Below are 19,855 nucleotides of genomic sequence, written 5' to 3'. Positions count from 1 at the left end.
ATTAAGAACAATGCATTATTTGATAGCAAGAACAGAACACAACTACAGAACTTATGCAACCATTTGGCTGGGATTGGATTTCTCATTGCTCTCAGAAACATTCAAATAATACTAGCATTCAAGTACAGGGTCAGTAAATTGCAGATTCTTTACTTTCGTTACCTTTTTCTTCCACAGCATTTGCAGGAGGTGTATGTGTTACAACAACTTCTTCGGAGACTTCAGCTGCATCACATGAAGTAATTTCCTGCATTATTTTGAAACAGAGCATCTTACTACAAATTAAAGATTACAGTCAATTACTTGCATTCAGAAAAAAAGCAGTTATTTTATTCATCAAGATTTTGTAGTGTCTCTTGAAAACTTGGATGCTGAGAACCTTAATCAAAATCAATAGGTGAGATAAAGTAAAACATTCTGTACCTTCTCTTAAAAGGGAGATATTTTTCATTAAGTACCTATTCTGACTCAAAGGGGAAGTGCAAATACAGAATTCAGGTCAAGTCTGATAACATTTTGCAGATTTTAAATCAGTACAAGCATCAAGATGGTGAACTTATTGGGCAGTTGGAACCCTGTGGTACTTCACATGATTCCAAGCTCTTAACTACAGTGCAAATTGGCCCACAATGCATCAAAGATGTATTATATAGATATTTCATAGAACACCAAATCTACCTTTTTTTTTTTTTTCCTGAGTACCTCCTGAAAACTTGAGTTATCATTCCATAATCATTTTCTATTCAACACGATGTAAGAGTAATTAACAGTTAAAAATGAAAACACCTCCCAAAATAAACTGCTATAGAAATAAACACTGAAGTCTTTTCCACGTTAAAATTACACAAAATTAAAAAAGAAAAACATTCTCGAAAAATACCTTCATATTATTAGGTTTTGTTCTGGAACACGGACTTGGATCATCATCTGTTCCTACATCCTGAGCAATCAGCTGGCTGGCTGTAAAAACAAACAATTCAAACAGTTTACCTGTCAGATTTTATATGGCTTTTATACCAGCACACTATTGCAAAGTTTTTTTTTTGTTTGTTTGTTTTTGTTTTTTTTTAAATCAAAAAGCAACATCTTAATTTCAAAGCTATGAACAGAAAGTTAGGCTAGCCTATCTTGGTAAAGGAATATAAAAAAATTACATAAAAGAATTCCATGTCTCTTGCTTTTTTTTTTTTTTTTTTTTTTTTAATTTTGTGATATGGTATCTGTCAAATTCAAACATGAATCTTATCTTCAAACCAACCAAAAAAAGCAGGTAGTGCTATGAGGTACACTATAATGAATACCACATGGTTTCCAATCACACACTTTAAGAAATCAATATTCTTGGGAGCAGAACAAAAAGAGTTATCACAGAAATTATAATACCAATTAGCCTCATGCTTTTTTGTTGTTGTTGTTCTGATGCAGAAAAAAAAAAAGCACAAAAAAGCACAAAAACTTATAGTAAGGTTTTTTGCAGTAAGTCTTTCCTGCAGTTAAGAGCAGAGGTTGAATAGATATTACATAGACCCATAACAATTATCTTAACAGAAAGTCTAAATGAATAGATTAACTGAAATATTTAGGCTATTCAATGGACTACCTTCCTTCTCTCCTGATTCTAGACAAAGATGTCAGTCCTCCCAGTCTAACAGTAGGAAAAACCAGCCTCACAAAGTTCAGTGAATGGCTAGATATTTCCCTGATGATCAGCTTTCTTCAGCTTTATTCTCCACCTCTGTTTTTTTCGTTTAATGATAAAATTAGTAAATATTTTATAGATTAAAAGTGAATTGTTCCCTCTATGATTAAAATCTACTATAAAACTCCTCTGTGTACTACTGACTGAATTTACCACCATACATTGATAGAAACATTAAGTTGCATCAAATATATTGAGCTGTTTTCAAAAAAAAAAAAAAAAAAAAAAAAAAAAAAGAATTGCTATGGATTTTGGAGTTCCCCACTGCCCTCTGTCCTCCAAAAGAGAACTGTACGGACTGCTCACAGCAGGACTTTCTTTTGCAGCAGCAAGGCTTTATACACATTTGCGTAGATCTGGATCACTTACATTTTTCTTTATCCATTATTCCTGAAGTTTTACATTCTATTACCCTAGGTTGCTGCTCTTCAGCTATCTGGGTGTCCAGGTTTTCCACCTATGAATAAAATACAAAGAAATATAACTCCTCACCTTTCCTCCTCCACCCCCCTCCACAATTAAGTTTGTAAACACAGAAGGGGAAAAAAGTTATTGCTACTAGCTACTTCTAAATTAAGCAAGTACCAAAATGGAAGGCAGTGATATTCTAAAAGCAGTTTGTTCACAGAACTCAAACAATGTTATCATTAGCATGAAAGAACTTCTGACTTGTCACATTTTCAGATTTTTTTAATTGATCCTTTTAATGAAAAGAGGCTTAATTTTAATTAGGCATCCAAACGTGTGCTGTAAAAGCAATTCATCATAGCAACTTACACAAAATATTTTCAGATTTAAAGTAACGACACTGTCCTACATGCAGGATCAAAACTGATACCTTGCTAGAACCAACACAGAACCAACCAGCATGGGCATATTAATTGGCAAAATTAATATATATATAGTTAATAAATTAAATTAATAAATTAAAATTCAAGTTAAAGAAATCACAGACTTTTTTTTTTTTTTTTTTTTTTACTCGTCATCTGTGTTCAATATCTTGTTTCTGCTCCCTAAGAAAAACTTGGTATTGCAACTTTCCTAATCATCCTCATTATAATTACAGGCTCTGTGTTCTTTTAAGACTACAGTGGACTGCATCAAAACAACAGCTTTCTAGATCTGACTCAAGTCCCCAGTATAATCCCTATTTTTTGTTCTCTGTTCTCAAGGAGGACAATTAAGCTTTTCTATCAGCTAACAATTGTGGAATAGTCATAGACTGTTAAATAAGACAAGATTTATTTACTAAATTCAAAAGAGTAATTGGGCATCAACGTATACAGCTGCACAGTCTCAATATACATAGGCTCTGCTTATATAAGAAACAGTATTTTCTTTTAAAGAATATTTAATGTAAATAGAAGTAAATGCAAGCAAGAAGAAAGCAGCATAAACAGAGTAAATTAAATAAATCTTACGTGAATAGTTTCTCTTTCCACAGCACTATTCTTCTGCAGTGAACCTATTAAAAATAGGAAAAAAAAAAAAAGTCAGAAATGCTCAGCAATAGCAAAGTATGATAGTATTTTCTACTTCGCCTCCCTAGAAGGGTCCTAAAGTACTAACTATGCAACTTATTTTCACTACTGGAAATGATTCATCCAAGCACATTAATCACCTCTTTAACCATATTTGACAAAAAACAAAGAATACGATTTTCCAATGCATAGGATGGCTGAGAATCAAGTTAAGGCTACAACAAATCAGTCGAGACACTGGGACCTATGAAATACCTTGCAACTTCAAAATCTCAGATTTAGTTTAGCATTTGTGTAAGTCATAGTTTTGTCCATCACAAATCTAGATGCTACATCATAGGATAAAGTAAAATACACTGAAAACTAAGCTGTAACAATGGGCTTGGCAGAGAACTGATGCTTGCATAACCGTAGCAGTGACTCCAGTGATACAGTGCACATAGAAGTTACTAGATTGCTAAGCTCTATTGTCCTATAATTGGATCTAATAAAACAAAGCCGTACCCTTACATACCACATGAATCTGGAAAATAATTAGAAATAACTAATGAGCCCTTTGCATCTTTTAAAGCTATTTCATGTAAGTACAAAAGAAAATAATCATAAAAAGGCTGTTCTACAAGAAGACTCTACAAATCCTTTAGATCTGATTCACATAGGAAACTGAATTAATATTTTTACTTTAAAAAGCTGCTGAAACAGTCCAAACATTTTTTCTTTCAGTTAAGTAAGAACACAAACTTAAAATACAATGGAAACATTTATGTACAACTTTATATAACATGTACTCATTTCTTACATCTTCATATTTTAGAAACAATTTATGCACAGCTATAGAGCATAGTTGCACAATATCTTTTCAATTTTTAAAGCAGCATCAAATGAAGAGCTAGATCCTACCCACTCAAACAGCAATGATTTGTTTACATTCCAAGGAATCTTGGACTACTAAACTACTGTGTCTGCTGTTCATACTCATGACAGGACACACATTTGTCTTTTAAACAACTTCCTTTTACGTACGTTGGGCCATATGCATATATACATATACGTATATATATAAAAATAAAAGATTATTGTATGGTGGAAGAGAAAGAAAAAACTCCATGAAGAGCTACGAAGCATTATTCTTCTGTGTGTGTCATAACCAAGATGATTTACACAACAAATGGATTTTTGTTAAACATTTTACATGGAACAAGATTATCACAGCCAGTTCAATCTGCGCATTTTAAAATGTAAGTATTGTCTGCTGCACGACTGCATGATATAAAGTGGCAGTTTTTCAGGCCCTTGGAACAAATCTCAGAGTAGAGGAAAACTGGTTGTAGTTTTGGATCTGGTCTCTCCAAGACAACATTCTTCTGATCGATTCTCAGGATTTACATTTTCTTTCTTGTGAACAGAGCACGTCTTACCACCTAAAAGAATATGCTCAGACCAATTAAACTAGCTATCTGACCTACCTCAAGAATAAAAAGGAATCTAAAACTTGACACCAACACGTGTATCACCTTACTCAATTTGTTCCCTATTTGGTAAACAGTTATTTTGGTATACATGTAAAAATTTACAATTGAGATTTACAGTTTGTCCTTTCAATTTATGCTTTCAGCAACATTCTGTAATAGGAAACGCATCTTTCAACTCTTTGGACTCTATACAGCAGTACTGTTGGTACCTCCTGGAATTCATTTTAGTTTTGCTTTTTACTCTACCAACTGAAGATTAACTCTCATCTGGTAGTGTTGTAAACATCTTTGTAAAGCATCTGGAGCACAGAATCCATCAAGATGGGAACAAAGCAGGGGTTTGTTTCTGCTTTAATAAGAAAGCCAAACAACTGCAACACATTTTAAAATAACGTGCTTCTGGGAAGGAGGGCTTTTTCTTTTCTTCCTCCATTTAAGAATAACATTATGCATTGAAAAGGAATTACTGAGCAGAGATGTAGAGTTGACTGAGATTTCTAGCGAGGTGACTACCTACTTACTTCAGTGGATGACCAGAAACACTTTAATCTTCTGGAGAGCAGGACAGAACAACAGCAACAAGTAAATACATAAATAAAAATCTTCCTGTTAATTCTGACTTGATCATACAGCACTTTTGTCACAGCCCCAAAGCACCTCTCACAACACCAGAAACAAGGACATTCTTAGGTAAGAAAGAAGCAAGTCATTCTTTGGGAAGTCTCTGTACCTCAGCTGAGCAAACTTTTTTTCCTCCCTCAAATATTTATTAATGTCAAATAAAACATTAGCAGTCTACTTTATTTTTTTTAAATACTCAACGCTTTCCACCTTCTTTTAGTACTTCCTAGTAGAAGATATATTCACCTCCCTCCTTCTTGCAGACCAAATGCAAATGAGTTCCAAAGCAACATGAACTCCTAGAAGCCTGTCACAAAAGGTTTCTGTAGGCTTTACTTCAATCTCTCTAGAGAGAGTATTTTTCAAATCTAGAAATAGATTTATGGAATCACCTTTCTGTAGCTCCTTAATACGAAGATCCTCATATACTTCTTCACTTTTTGGACTTTCAGGCTGTGGTGGCTAAACACAAGATGAAAGGAAACAAAAAATATGACAGACATCTAGTACAAACACATTTAATTCCCCTCCCTCACATAATTATGACTATTGTTTTATGGTGTGTAAGTCTTCAAAAGCATTCTTAAGATAGTAATACAAATATTAATAACAGACTGACGAAGATTAGTCACGTTACTGTTGAACAATGTAATACCATGAGCTTGACTTCATAGTTAAAGCTGGTCAGTAAGAACAAATTAATATAACCAGATCTCAAGAGAAACCTCAGGAATTCAAGGTGCAAATTCCTACTGTGAGAGGAGTTCCAATCACTATAAGTATTATAGAAATGTTCACATACACAGAAAAATATGCAACTGCAAAGCATAACAAAGTGTAGTGAAGCCTTCCCAACTCGGGTTTTTTTTCCCCTTTACTTTTTAATTCAAGCTGTAGATCAGCTATATGTTAAAAATGCATAGGTAAGTATACTTAACTCCACATAGCATTAAGTCAAATCCAGACGTTGTAAACTCGAACACAACGCCACGTGAATACGAGCGTAATGACTGTAGGACCATCTTATCCCAGCAAACAGTACAGCCACTTGCCAGGGGTACTCAAATCAATAAACCCCACTAGACCAAAAATGACTCAGGTTTTCCTGAAATGCATTTCAGGCTTGATTCAGAAAAACTGAAGTGGTCTGCCCTGGAGCTGAAGGCAGCATCCCTATGCAAGTCCCAGGTGGCCCTATTAGAGATGCTTGTGAGTTTTCTGAACCATACTCTGAATCAAGCGAAAGATGCACTTCTATTCATTTTGTTGTATACCACTTCAAAACACTAAACCAGCGACTGCCAAACATAAGTATTAAGGCATATATAACTATTTTTACAAGTAAGATCACAAGCAAGCATACAGTATGACTAGTTCTAATGAAAAGCAATCTTGGATGTCACTGTCATAGAAGAAAACACAGCTAAGGAAGGGAATTGGTTCTACCACAGAATAACATGGACATCACACAACTTTAATGCCAATTGTTTAAAAGAATACAGCTGAAAGTTCTGAAAAAAATGACTCTTTGAAAGTTTTGAAATGTAGTTCTTATTGAACAGAAATAAAAGGCTTAGTAAGAAATCTTAGAAATTAAAACCATGCAAGAAATAGTGAAGAAATTTAAAATATCATAAATACCTCTTCAGTTCTCAAGTTAGTTTCAAATTCTAGTTCTTCTGCCAACTTTGGTAAAGCTCCATTATTGCCTAATGAAATACAAACATGTTGAAATTATTCAATTACATTACACTGTATTTAGTTCAGTACTGTATTCAGCTACAGTAGAACACCATCCTTTAGCATCATCTCATGAGCACAACATGCGAAGACAGCCTCATCTTGTAGGCAATGGAAACTACAGCAAGTTTGTCTGCAGCAAACCAGTTCAAAAGAATAACTCAGCATCTGCAAGAACACACGTATTTCTCTGTTTTCCTTAAATACAAGAAGTGGTGAATATAGGCTGTCAGGATTTACCAGCTTACTAATGACTTCTGACTTTGCCTTATTTCCATGCTTTTCCTTCAAAAACATCAATAGATTTTCTGACCCAATTCTAAATAGCAAATTACTACTGTATTAATGAATCCACAGGTACAAATTAATACTAAGAATAATATTTTTTCCTTTAAGTGACAATTAGGTCTAAACCCATAAGCTCTAAAACCACAACCACTGAAATTATCCAATTTCCATAGACTCAGTACCTCCTGTCAGTGATGGTTGTTTCACAAAACCTTAAAACCCCACCCATTTAATTCTGTATGGGAACTACATGCTTTCAACATCTGAAAAAGAAGCCACGCAGACACAAACTCTGTATGATTTATACAGCTATTTTGGGCACCTTTTTTTATAAGCAAAGGCAACTAGAGAATACAACCAACCCTTGAGAAACTAGACCCAAATTTACACCATAAAATTTTAGTGCATTTTTGAAACAACAGCAAAGTCAAACAGGAAAAGGAAAAACCTATTAAAATAAATATATGAATAGCAGTCCATTCCCATTGGTGTACACAAAGATAAGAACATTTCTCTACTGATTCTTCTACCATTTAGTTTCTCCAAAATTTACAACGAACTTGATCTTTAAAGAATTTACTATTTCCTAAACCTGGTGTTGCAGCTAATCTGGAGAATAAGAAAGGCTGAAAACAGAAGAATGCTCATTAGGTGGTATTTTAAGGAACTTGCAACCATGCAAATTCACTTGAAGTAATAACCTCCTAAGAAAAATTGAACTAGAAATAAAACATGACGTTCTTAGTGCCAACGTATTCTTAGTGCCATATGCTATCACAAGCATTCTATCTAAAATAGATACCTAAAATCATTGGCGACTTAAAATATTTGTGTATTTAGGATCATTGCCCAATTCCTCTAGTAACATAAAGGATGACTATTTCAAGTGTATTAGTGTATCAGCAAGAAAAGAATTCAAAAATTCAGTGTAAAAGTTCAGTGTAAGCGAGCCCAAGTCCACAGCCCCCAGTACAGGAAGGATGTGGAGTTGCTGGAGCAGGTCCAGAGTAGGACCACATAGACGATGAAAGGGCAACAGCACCCTTCCTATAAAGACAGATTGAAGGAGTTGGACTTGTTTATCTTGGAGAAGGTTCCAGACAGATCTCATTGTGGCCTTCCAGTACCTGAAGTGAGTGCATACAAGCAGGAGGAAGACCAACTTTTTATGTAGTTTGATAATGACAGAACAAGGGGGAATTTAAAATAGAAGAGAGGAGATTTAGATTAGACATTAGGAAGAAGACACTAGGGGTTTGTTCTTTTTTTCCCCCCCCTTTTTTTATTTATTTATTTTTTTTTTTTTTTTTTTTTTTTTTAAACTCAGAGGGTGGTAAGGCACTGGAACAGGATGCCCAGAGAGGCTGTGGATGCTCCATCTCTGGCAGTGCTTTCAAGGCCAGGTCAGATGGGGCACTGGGCAGTCTGATGTGGTGGGTGGCAACCCAGCCCACAGCAGGATGGATTGGAACTAGATGAACTTCAACCTAAGCTGAACCCTCCCAACCTATGCCATTCTATGGCTCTATAAAGAGACTGAAGCAAATTTTTTTTTTTTTTTTTTTTTTTTAAAATATAAGAGCTCCTGAGAAAATCTGCAGTTATGATTAAGGATGGTCATTCTTGATTTTCAAAGATCACTACAAAGTTGCCATTTTTAAACTGCTGAACATATGTCTAAATAAAATATATCCTCCTTCCTATAAAAGTATTTTTGGATTTCTGAACGTTGGTAATGAAATCTCTTGCAAACAACATATTAGCTCATAATTTTAAGTTGATACATTTTAGTAACCATTCTGCAATCCAGTAACATTTCTTTCAACACGTATCGGATACTGATTTCTTTAGTCACACCAATACAGACACAATTACATGCTTAACTATTTTTCATTAATTCATAATTAGCAAGTATTTGGCAAACTACAAAGAAGTCTGATATATCTGAACAGCATAAGTTACTGCTAATTCTAGTCATGGTAAAAAACATTTATTGAGGATATCTATAAACTCAAGAGAGAACAAAACCCCACAGAAATCCTTACCTGAATTACAGGTTGTATTAGTTTTCTGAAAAGTAACTTCAACTCCTGAATCATCTACTTTAACCAAGTTCATTTTATCATCGCTGCCATATAGCTCTTCTACATGCAACACAGGACAGTCACTTTTCTCCCCCAATTCTGCTTCTATAGTCTCTTCACTGTGGTTATTTACAGTTAATTCATTTGCAGAAACTAAGGAAGGAGACCGTTCCCCAGGCAACGGAGTCCTTATTTCAGAAAAGTCACTTTCTAAAAGCACGTCTGAGTTACAGTTTATATCTCTTAATGTTTCACCCTTTACTGATGCTTCTGAAATGACGCAAGAGAGTTCTGATGCAACATCCTCATGCAACACATCTTCAGCTTGCTCATCATCCTCGTTTACCTCTGAGGAAGGACTTGGGCTCACAGCAGTCTCTGTACTAATCTCCACGCAAAGGGCTTCATCTACACTCATGAGATTGACTGAATTTTCATCTGCCTCTGTGATTTCACTGTCTACAGTCATCTGAGATGCTATTGATGCTCCCCTCACAACACTTTCATGGGTCTCATTCTCCTGACCAATTACAAGCAAAGAATTACTGCTTTTTTCTGGGCCCGCAGTTGATAGGATGCATTCAATCTGGTTAGCAGTATTAAAAACTTCCTCACTTTTGTCTTTTACTTCTGAACTCTCAGCATCAAGTTGACTTTCTTCTATGACAGTAAATGTGAAGAGACTATCACATTCTTCCATTGTGCTCAGAGCGATCACTGCTCCTTCCTCTTTATCTCCTATACTTGAAGCAGCATCCTGATCTTCACTGTTGGTGGCAACCCTCAGCATAGGACCTCCACATTCTCCCACAAAAATCACAGAACCTTTGCCTCTTGCATCTGTATTGAAAGCAGCTAGTTCAAACTGTTCATCTACAGTAGCAGTGGTCTCCACAATCTTACATTCCTCAGATGCATTTGGAGAGATATCCTCTTCATCTCTTTCTGCTACAAGGAGTTGATCTTCAGCTTGTGGTGCTGCACTGATGAGTACTATTTCACATTCCTCTGTCATACTTGTGGTGATCACAGCAGCTTCATATCTCCCTTCTGTTTCTGAAGCAGTGAGTTTATTTTCATCTTGTACAGCTACACTAGACATAGGAGCTTCAAAACATTCTGCTGTACTTGTAGAGATCATTACTGTTTCATTTTTAGATTCTGTTTCTGAGATATGTTGAACTGTCTCCTCTGCAACTTCATCTGACATCAGGATTACTTGTTCTTCCACAACACTTGTGGAAATCATAGCACACTCATCTTTTTCTTCTTTATTGCTAGCAGTTGGATGCCTTTCATCATCTTCTGCACTGGATGCACTGGGCATGGGAACGTCATATATTTCTGTACCTACAGAAACCACAGTACTTTCACTTATTTCTTTTGTTTTCACAGAGGGGAGCTGACCATTGTATTCAATAGTGGCACTAGACATAGGAGCCTCAAATTCTTCTACAATACTAGTGGAAATCATTGTGCACTCATCTTTGTCCTGTTTACTGCTAAAAGCAAGCACACTTTCTTTAAATTCTGTAGCTGTGCTGGGCATGGGCACCTCTGTACCTTCAGCATCGACTGAGATCATAGAGCTTTCCCCACTTTCATTTGCTCTTGCAACGGTAAGTGGACCATCCTCAGTATCCACGGCTGAATGTAACGGAGCATCACTTCCTTCCACTGTACTGGTAGAGATGATATCACCTTTAATTTTTTCCTCTCTGTCAGCAGGAATAAGAGAATTTTCATCTTCCTTTGGAATGGCACTACTTATAGAGCCATCAAGTGCTCCACTGCCAAAGGTCATGGGATTCTCATGCTTTTCAGCACCAGGCTGACCTCTATCTTGCAGAGTCATAACACTAGTCATGGGGCCTTCACACTCCTCAGCATCTAAGGGAATTAAAGTACCTTCATGTTTTTCTATGCATGCTGCCACAGCATCCTCATCATCTGCACTTGCACTGGTTACACTGCTTTCAACTATCCCTTTAGCACTTCTACAGTTTGTGCCACAATTAGCTTCTTTCTCTACATCTGTCATGCTGTCAACAGTAAGCTTATTTACATTTGTGCCAGCCAGCCCTGACTCAGCTTCCATTTGTTCAGCAACTATGCAGATAATGGAACTTTCACCTTCTTCTGCACCTATACAAATCAGTGTATTTTCACCTTCTGTTCCTGTACAAGTAGAAGCATGCTCAATTTCTTCATTTCCCCTTCCAGTACTGGTCACAATACCCTCACCTTCTTCATCCTCTTCTTTTGAGCCTGTACTAGTCACAAAACCTTCATCATCACAGGGTCCAATGCTGACTATAGTGATACTAGCTTCCTCCTTTGTCCCTGTGCTGTCCATTGCACTTTCACATTTTTCAGTATCTAAACAAACTGCAAAACCTTCATTGCTGTCTTCTAGTCCTGTACAGAGAACTGAAATTTCAGCATCATCTTCTGGAGTTATGCCTGTGCTGGTCACTGTACTTTCACCATTTATAGTATCCTCACATTTGTCACCAGTAGTTCCAGTTGTGGCACTGTTATTTGCGACCACTGCAATACATGCCCTACTTACAGAACCTTCTCCCTGGGCATCTGTACCAGTTACTGAACACATAATGAAGTTACGACTTCTTTCTTCTGCACCTGTGCAAGTCACAGTACTTTCATGTTCTTTTACTTGGTCAGCTCCTATATTGCCCCTAAATTTACCTGAACTGCCACCACTTGTTGATCCTTCACCTGATTCTGTACCCGCGCTAGTTACGGCACCATCACTCTCTACTTCACCTAAGCAGGACACAGAACTTTCTAATTTGCCTGCACCTACACAAGTCAAGGTCTTTCGCTTCTCTTCAGAGCCCGCACTAGTTACAGCATCATCTTTTTCTTCTGCTCCAGCACTATTCACACTATCTTCATTTTCTACTCCACTTCCATTGACTGAATCCTTACTGCTTTCTTCTGCATCAACCATAGTGCAATCATCATTTTCTTCTTCTTTTGTACTTGTCAGAAAGCTTTCACTTTCTGCTAATCCTTCAGTGACGACACTGCCACCACCTTCTTCTGCTGCTGTAACTGTACATTCACCAATATCTGTTCCTGTAATGAAACTACTCCCCTCACCAGTTTTTACCCATAAGCCTGTTGTGAAACCTTCGTCAGCTTCTATGCTTGTGCAGATTAATGCCATCTCGCTTTCTTCTTCTGAGCAAGTGGTTGTAGCATCACTTCCCTTTTCAGAATGTGATGCACCTTCAGCTCTTTCTTCTCCTGTACTAGAGGCCATTACAGTGCTTTCAATCTTTTCTGTGCTAGTTCCTATCACAGTGGCTGGAATTGTTTGTATACTGCTGTACAACAGACTAAGTTTATTGCTTCCTGCACTGGTACCTACAGCACTGCTTTCATCTTTATCTTTTATGCTACTATTCTTTTCTTGCCCAGTAGCTGGAACAGAGTCTTTGACTGTTTCTTCAGGATCTTTTTTAGATGCTAGCACAGAGGAAGATTGCATCACATTACAAGTATCACACGTCTCATTCTGTTGCACATTATCCATCATTGTGCTTCTTTCTCCCTTTGTGGAATAATCTGTATTTAAGCACTCTTTTTCTTTCTTTTTCAGTTTTTTTAGAAGTGCTTTTGTTGGTACATCTCCACAGTCTTCAGTCGCAACAGTCCTCAAGCTTTCCTCTTTTATTTTCAATTTGCTTCTTGGAGTGCTTTCTAATTTTGATGCTTTGTCATAATCTTGACTAGGTGAACCAGCTGCACTGTTTTCCATTGCTTGCTCATCAGAATGGGGTGTTCCATTATCTTTTTCTATATTGTTTGTCTTAGTGTTGTCATCACCACCTTTCATAATAGAACTCAACACTAAACTATCTTCTTGTTCCATGTATACAACCTGTGTTGCATCATTCTTTGAAGCTGCGTCATCTTCAAACAAAGTAGTCCCATCTGAATTACGGCATTCTTCTTTAGATGTACTAGACATACTACCCCAATGTGTAAAATCAGAGATCTCCATATCCATGGACTTTGGATCAGCAGCATCTTTTCTGGGAGAATTAATTGCTAAAGGAACATTATCTGAATTAGAATTTACCACAGTTTTAAAATTCTTTGGTTTTCTGCTGTCTTCTGAAGTTCGGTCCTTACTGGGAACATTCAGTAAGATTCCACGACTTTTTCCAGATACAATACCCATTTTATAAGCTCCTTCTTTATGGAGTCCTTGATCCATTGACGTTTGTTTGGATAAAGCATCTAAGGCACCAACTTGCTTATTAGGGATATCTTCTTGTTTATTAGCTTTTTCAACCGCAGCCAGAAACTTCAATTCAGAAGCTTCAAGATCTGCCAAGGTGTGTTTTAACTCCTTACTTGCAGAAGAGATTTTTTCTTTTGCTGTGTATTTGGCATCTGTGGCTTGGACTGAATTTAAAGTGTCTTTTCCTTCCATTTTAGATTCTTCTTGTACTTTTTTTTCATCCAAATCAAGTTCCATCACTTCTCCCTCATGACCAGAACACATGTCATTACTATTCATATTCGACTTTTGAGGAACAGGAAGAGAGCTGCTTACAGTTACACCAACTGATTGCTTTTCCTCTCCAAGCAAATTGTGGTTTGATATATTGCCTTTTCTGTTTTCACAGGATACCTTTTTACTTTGTTTTTTATCCACTGTCACTGTGATGCCCATTACTTTCTCATGTCCACCATCCATTTCTTTCATATCTTTATCCTCCACTTTGGCACATTCTTCCTTTTTCTTTATTTCCTTGTTGCTGTGCTTTATGCTTCTGCTTTTGTGACTTTCAACAGATAACTTTCTTTCTAGTTTGGAGTTACTTAAATCTTTATCACCTCTACATTTCTCTTTTACAGATCCTCTTTCTCCAGAGTGCAATTTAACTCTGTGACTGGAGTCTTTTTGTGATCCCTGAGTTGACTGCATTCCACTTTCAAACTCAAAATCAGCACTGCTCTCTTCAGATATTTTATCTTCATTTTTGGAATTGTGTTGTTTATCCGAATCATTCTCTTCCATGTGCTTATCTTTGTCCAGTTTCTGACTAGTATCTTGTTTTGCTAAATTTTCTTGTAATTCTGTTTCGGATACTTTCAATTGTTTACTATGACTCTTTGACTTAGACTTCAATAAAATTTTGTCTTCTGCAAGGCTCTTAGATCTTCGTCTGTCTTTATGAACACCATCTTCTTGCTTCAAATTACAGTCAGAGTTAGTGGATTTTATTTCATGTTTTTCTTCTGAGTAACTTTCACTTCTTTTGTGCGATGCAGAAGCAAGTTGCTTTGAGGCACTTATAGAATCCTTCTGCGGCCTAGAATCACTCAGAGATCTTTTGGATTTGTATTCTGCTCTTGATTTTTCTGTTGAGAGATGCCTGTCTTTTTTATTTTCCTTACGAAGTAACTCTTCAGCTTTTAAAGTGGAATCAGAAATACCTTTTCCATCTTTTCCAGTTACTGATATTTTCCGTTCACTTCGGTGTTTACTTTTTCTTTCAGATTTGTCATCTGAGGAATTCTTCATTTGTTGATTATGTTTCTGAGCACCATCCTCTCCTTTCAAACTTTTCTCAGAAGAATGGAGCTCAACATCTTCAACTGATTTATGAATATTATCTCCTTTACATTTATGCTTTAAGGAAAGTTTATCTTCTAATGCCGTTACTTCCTTTTCATTTTTATCTCTGTAAGACTTGGCTTCTTTTTTGGCAGCATTTCTCATATGTTGAATTTCTGTGTCACTATCTTTTTTGGGGTGTTTTTCATTTTTGAATATGGTTTTCTGCTTCTGTAGTTCATCAGTATTGGCTTCTGATCTTTCCAGTTGTCTTTTTGGGTCCTTTGTTTCAATGTCCTGTTGGTTTCCTTCAGTATGAAGAGATGTGGAAATTTTTCTTTTATGTTCTTTTTCCACTTTAGAATCAGTTTTGTTTTCCTCAGCTGAATGTATCGATTCCGAAAGTCTTCGAAGTGGTTTAGAGGTTTCAGTTTTGCCATGGTTATGCTTTAATTCTTTTGAAGAATTTTTTTCACAAGTCTGCAAAAGAAAGTTAAATATACGTAGGCAGATGTCAGAGTTCCTTCACTACATGACTGACAATTGTTGAAGGCAAATTAAAAACAATGCAGTAGGGAACCCTTATCATAATAAGAATTGTAAAAATTGATGAGAAAAAAATTAATCTCATTTCAACTGATTGCTATTGTAGGAAAGCCAAAAGAAACAGAATTTAACAGTCTGCCTGACCTTGAACTTCTTTCTAAAGTGAACTTTCCTTTTAAAAACAATTTAAATATATCTTTAAACGGACAACAACCATTTCAAATATTCCATGAGTCGCTTCAAAAATCTGATACAATGTTTAAACAAAATTCAGAAACTCATACCAGGTAGTTCTAGACTTCCAGTTAAACTTCTGCCTGTCACTTTCTTGGTAATAACTTTGTTGCTAAAAACTCAAGAATTGTCTTCTACTAGTCAGACTACATTTTTACAACTTCCCAAGGAAAAGTTCAAGAAAATCAAATTTATCAACTCTTTGCATGTAAGACAGACTGCTGTTTGTGAAGTACAACATAATTTACAGAATATTGCTCAAATCCCCTCCTTCCAGTACAAAACAAATCAGCACTAAATACATAAACAATGCAACCTAGCATTTAGTAGAATTCAGAAAACAAAATTGATTTAATGTTAGAGCACTAGAAGCATGAATAAAACAATTCATAAGAACAAATGCTGCAATAGTATGCAGTTTGGTATGGCTGTATGAACAAGCATTACTGCAATTAAAAAGCTCATAATAGTATTTCTTTTTGTAATTAATTTTATTAGCCTTAGAGACACATACCTCATTTGTCTTTTGCACTTCCTTAGAATCATCTTCAGATGGCTCATATTTCTTTTTCCAACTGTCTTCAACACGCCTGAAACAAGTATTTGGACAAGCAATCAGAAAAAAAGACAGCAACTCAAAACATGACTTAGTAAAATTTCTGCTCTGAAAGCTGAAGGCGAGATAAATGTACACTGAAATACTGAAGGAGAACATGGTTACAAAACTTATGACTATGTAGTTTGTCCAAATTATGCGTACTGACTTCATACTTGTCCTCTGGACAACACTGCTTTAAATCAGAGAACATCAGGATTTAGGTTGGATGTTATGGGGAAGTTCTTTACTAGGAGAGTGGTTAGGCCCTGGAACGGGCTGCCCAGGGAGGTTGTGGATGCCCCGTCCTTGGACGTGTTTAAGGCCAGGTTGGACGGGGTCCTGGGCAACCTGATCTGAGTGTGTATGTTTGGTGGCTCTGCTAGGCAGGGGGGTTGGAACTACATGATCCTTGGGGTCCCTTCCAACCTGGGTGATTCTGTGATGACAATATTAGTAGTACAGTTGTCCCTGTAAAATAGTTAATACATTTTTCTTAAAAAAAAAAAAAAACAAAAAAAAAACAAAAAAAAAAAACCTAATGCTCTCCATTTAAAAGCAAGAAAAATTGCAAAAATATTATCTTTTAGAAATATGGCTCATTTACTATATCTACACATGTACATAGACAGCTATGCATGTTTGTACAAATAAAAAATATGAAATTAAAGATCAGAGTGAGTTGAACATCAAGCAAGTAAAGTTATTCTTCTGGAACAACTGCAGAGCACATTCCAGCATGACAGCGTGTAACGCATTTCTTCTTTAATGTATATGCAAATTATAAAAAGCATACACAAGCAGTCAATTAAGCTTCACTACTATTGATCTGAAGTGTGTTTTGTTTTTTTTTTTTTTTTTAAATCTTACTTCCTTAATGAGGTCAAGAAATAAGGTAAGTGAATGAAAATGTAGTAATGAAAAGCTTGAAAAAAACAACAACAACAAAACAAACATGACAGAAGAGAAAACGTTAAGTATGTACTAGGAACTCTGCCACTTCCAAAAACGAAAGTTAATGGAGATACATCACACATTTCTTTTCTACTAGATGCACAAACATCTAACAGCTAACCATTCTCATGTCCTTTTATTATTCTGTGCATAAGAAGTCACACAAATGCTGCTGAGTTGCTGTATATTAAGCAGCCATAACTTTATACTTATTAGTAACAAAGTTAACCAAGTATCTTAGAAAGAAATTGTTTAAATAAGTAAGGTGAGCAGCAAAGTTGAAGAGAAAAAATTCAATCTACAAAAATAAATTTCTGAAGATTTCACTTCATTTGACTAAATACACAAATACCTTGAATCTCTTTTTCTTTTTCTGCTCAAAGCTACTTTTTTTTCTAAGAATTTCTGTTCTTTAAGCACATCCTTAATGCTGGTACCAGTAGCTTTTGACTCAAGACTTCTTGCTGATGGTTCTTCCAAATTCAAGCCACTTTTTCCTGAAATATAATACCCAAATGGTGAAATAATTATGTCTGTAGAACACTAAATGTATAAAACTAACATATACGAGCATACAAGCAATATAATCACGGATAATCCAGCAATTTAAATATGTATATACTGAAACGAGAAATCAGATTATACAAACATTGGACTTTCAAGAGAAATGAAGAAAGACCCATTGTCGTCATTTTACCCTTATTTTCCCTTAAAATAAGATCTTGTCTTAGTTTCAGCTGGGATGTAATTGCTTTCTTCGAAGTGTCTGGTATGATGCTACATTTTGGTTCTATGAGAAGAACAACACTGATAACACACTGATGTTTACAGTTACTGCTAAACAATGTTGTACAGAGCCAAGGCTATTCACAGCAAAGGGCCTAACAAGCTCAGAATGAACAGAATCAGGAGAGCTGTCTTAAACTGGCCAAAGGGATATCACATACATTATGACATCAAGCAGAAGGAGTTTTTAAGGAGGGTGGGAGTTCATCTCTCTCTCTGATCCGCTGCTACTTGGAGGCTAGCTCGGCATTGATCAAGGGATGGTGAGCAATTTCTTCTGCATCACTTCTCTCTCTCAGTATATAGTTTTATCTCAATCCATCAGTTCTACCCACTCAATTCTTCCTTCATCTTAATAGGAAGAGAGGAAGTGAGCAAATGACTATGTGGTTCCTTAGCCACCTGCTGGGTTAAACCACAACAGGACCTTAAAAAAAAAAAAAAAAAAAAAAAAAAAAAAAAAAAAAAAAAAAAAAAGTTAAAATATTCATACCTTTAGCATTTTGACTTCCACTTTTCAGGGACTTTGTTTTTTCTGCAGTTTTCTGTTTACGTTTCTCTTCAAGTCTCTCCCTATTCATTCGTCTTCTTAAAAGCCTCTCCTCTTTTTCTTTGGCCTGGAGATACGCAAGGAAGAAAAGACAATTTATCATTAGGTCAAAGAATATTCTACAGATATACAGAAATTATACAGAAAACAGAATGCTTTGGCTTGAGGCAAAGAAAAAAAATTAATAGTACTTTGAAAGCTTTACGTCAAAGCAAATGGAATCCTCTAATACTCCTGTAAGGTGAAACTAGCTGACTCCCAGAGTTACACTGCTGCTCAACACAGCAGATAGAGACCAACACTTCTTAATCAACAAGCATATCTAATTTATATAAATATTTACATAAAAGAAAAAAAAAAAACAGAAAAAACCTCATAGTTTATAGGTGTTTCCTTGCAGCTTTTTTTTTTTCCCCCAGATATAAAATAATTAAAAGGAGGCAGGTTTAACTGATTTACTTTTTTTTTTTTTTCCGGCTCTATGAACCTCAAAATGCATAAACAAAATACAGACCCTATCTTACTCAACACCCACAAGTCCCCAGCATTAGCTTGGATTGAAGAATGCTATGTTACAAGCAACATGCATTCAGACATAACAGAAAGTCTAAAAGAACAACTGAATCCTGCTTTGTGTGCTTTCTTCCAGAAGAAACATACTTAAACCTCTCTTTTCACTGCCTGCAGAAATTTTACAACTACTTCAGGGACAGTGAGAAATGCATTTGTAAAGAAATCCTTGGCCCACACTACACAAAACCACACTGAAGGAAGACCATAGGTAGATGAAGGCTACTTCTTCCACTTAAGTTCTCATCACATGTACTAAAGCCACTGCGGACTTTTTTGTGTGTGTGTGTGTGTGTGTGTGTGTGTGTGTGTGTGTGTGTGTGTGTGTCCGTAGCAGTTCCTAATCTTCACACTTAATGACCCAAGCAAGAATGAACGCACCTGTGAAGAGCTTGTATGTACTTAGTAAACTCTCTATTAACACCAGAGCACTGTTCATTTGAAAGTCAGGGAAAAGATGTCAAAACCATTACACGTGGATTTTTTTTTTGTGGTTTCATTTTCTAGTTTTTTACCTCCACCAGAAGCCTTTTTAACTACACCCAGCAGAGTGTTTCCGTGGAGTGCATTGCTCTATATCATGCAATACTGGTTGAAGTCTGAAAAAGGAACAGGGGTAACACCGAAAACAAAACT

The 19,855-nt window shown here is 36.0% G+C and overlaps 1 protein-coding gene across 2 annotated transcripts in view; it reads right to left on the bottom strand.

Annotated features, from left to right (window-relative positions):
• The window catches only part of BOD1L1 (biorientation of chromosomes in cell division 1 like 1), a 36,845-nt gene that overhangs the window by 11,078 nt on the left and 5,912 nt on the right, over positions 1 to 19,855 (bottom strand). For both annotated transcript variants that reach the window (XR_007376250.1, XM_048941622.1), the window contains exons 7-16: positions 18,593 to 18,716; positions 17,666 to 17,810; positions 16,279 to 16,354; positions 9,347 to 15,464; positions 6,915 to 6,982; positions 5,666 to 5,735; positions 3,121 to 3,164; positions 2,069 to 2,156; positions 881 to 960; positions 163 to 247 (exon numbers count right to left, since the gene is read on the bottom strand). Coding sequence is in view for 1 of the 2 variants with exons in the window: in XM_048941622.1 (XP_048797579.1) it covers positions 163 to 247; positions 881 to 960; positions 2,069 to 2,156; positions 3,121 to 3,164; positions 5,666 to 5,735; positions 6,915 to 6,982; positions 9,347 to 15,464; positions 16,279 to 16,354; positions 17,666 to 17,810; positions 18,593 to 18,716 (6,898 nt within the window). In the remaining variant the exon portion in view is untranslated. The remainder of the gene's footprint in view (positions 1 to 162; positions 248 to 880; positions 961 to 2,068; positions 2,157 to 3,120; positions 3,165 to 5,665; positions 5,736 to 6,914; positions 6,983 to 9,346; positions 15,465 to 16,278; positions 16,355 to 17,665; positions 17,811 to 18,592; positions 18,717 to 19,855) is intronic.

The sequence above is a fragment of the Lagopus muta genome, chromosome 4 (assembly GCF_023343835.1).
Source record: "Lagopus muta isolate bLagMut1 chromosome 4, bLagMut1 primary, whole genome shotgun sequence".
Taxonomy (NCBI): Eukaryota; Metazoa; Chordata; class Aves; order Galliformes; family Phasianidae; genus Lagopus; species Lagopus muta.
This window is presented reverse-complemented; position numbering and strand designations above follow the sequence as displayed.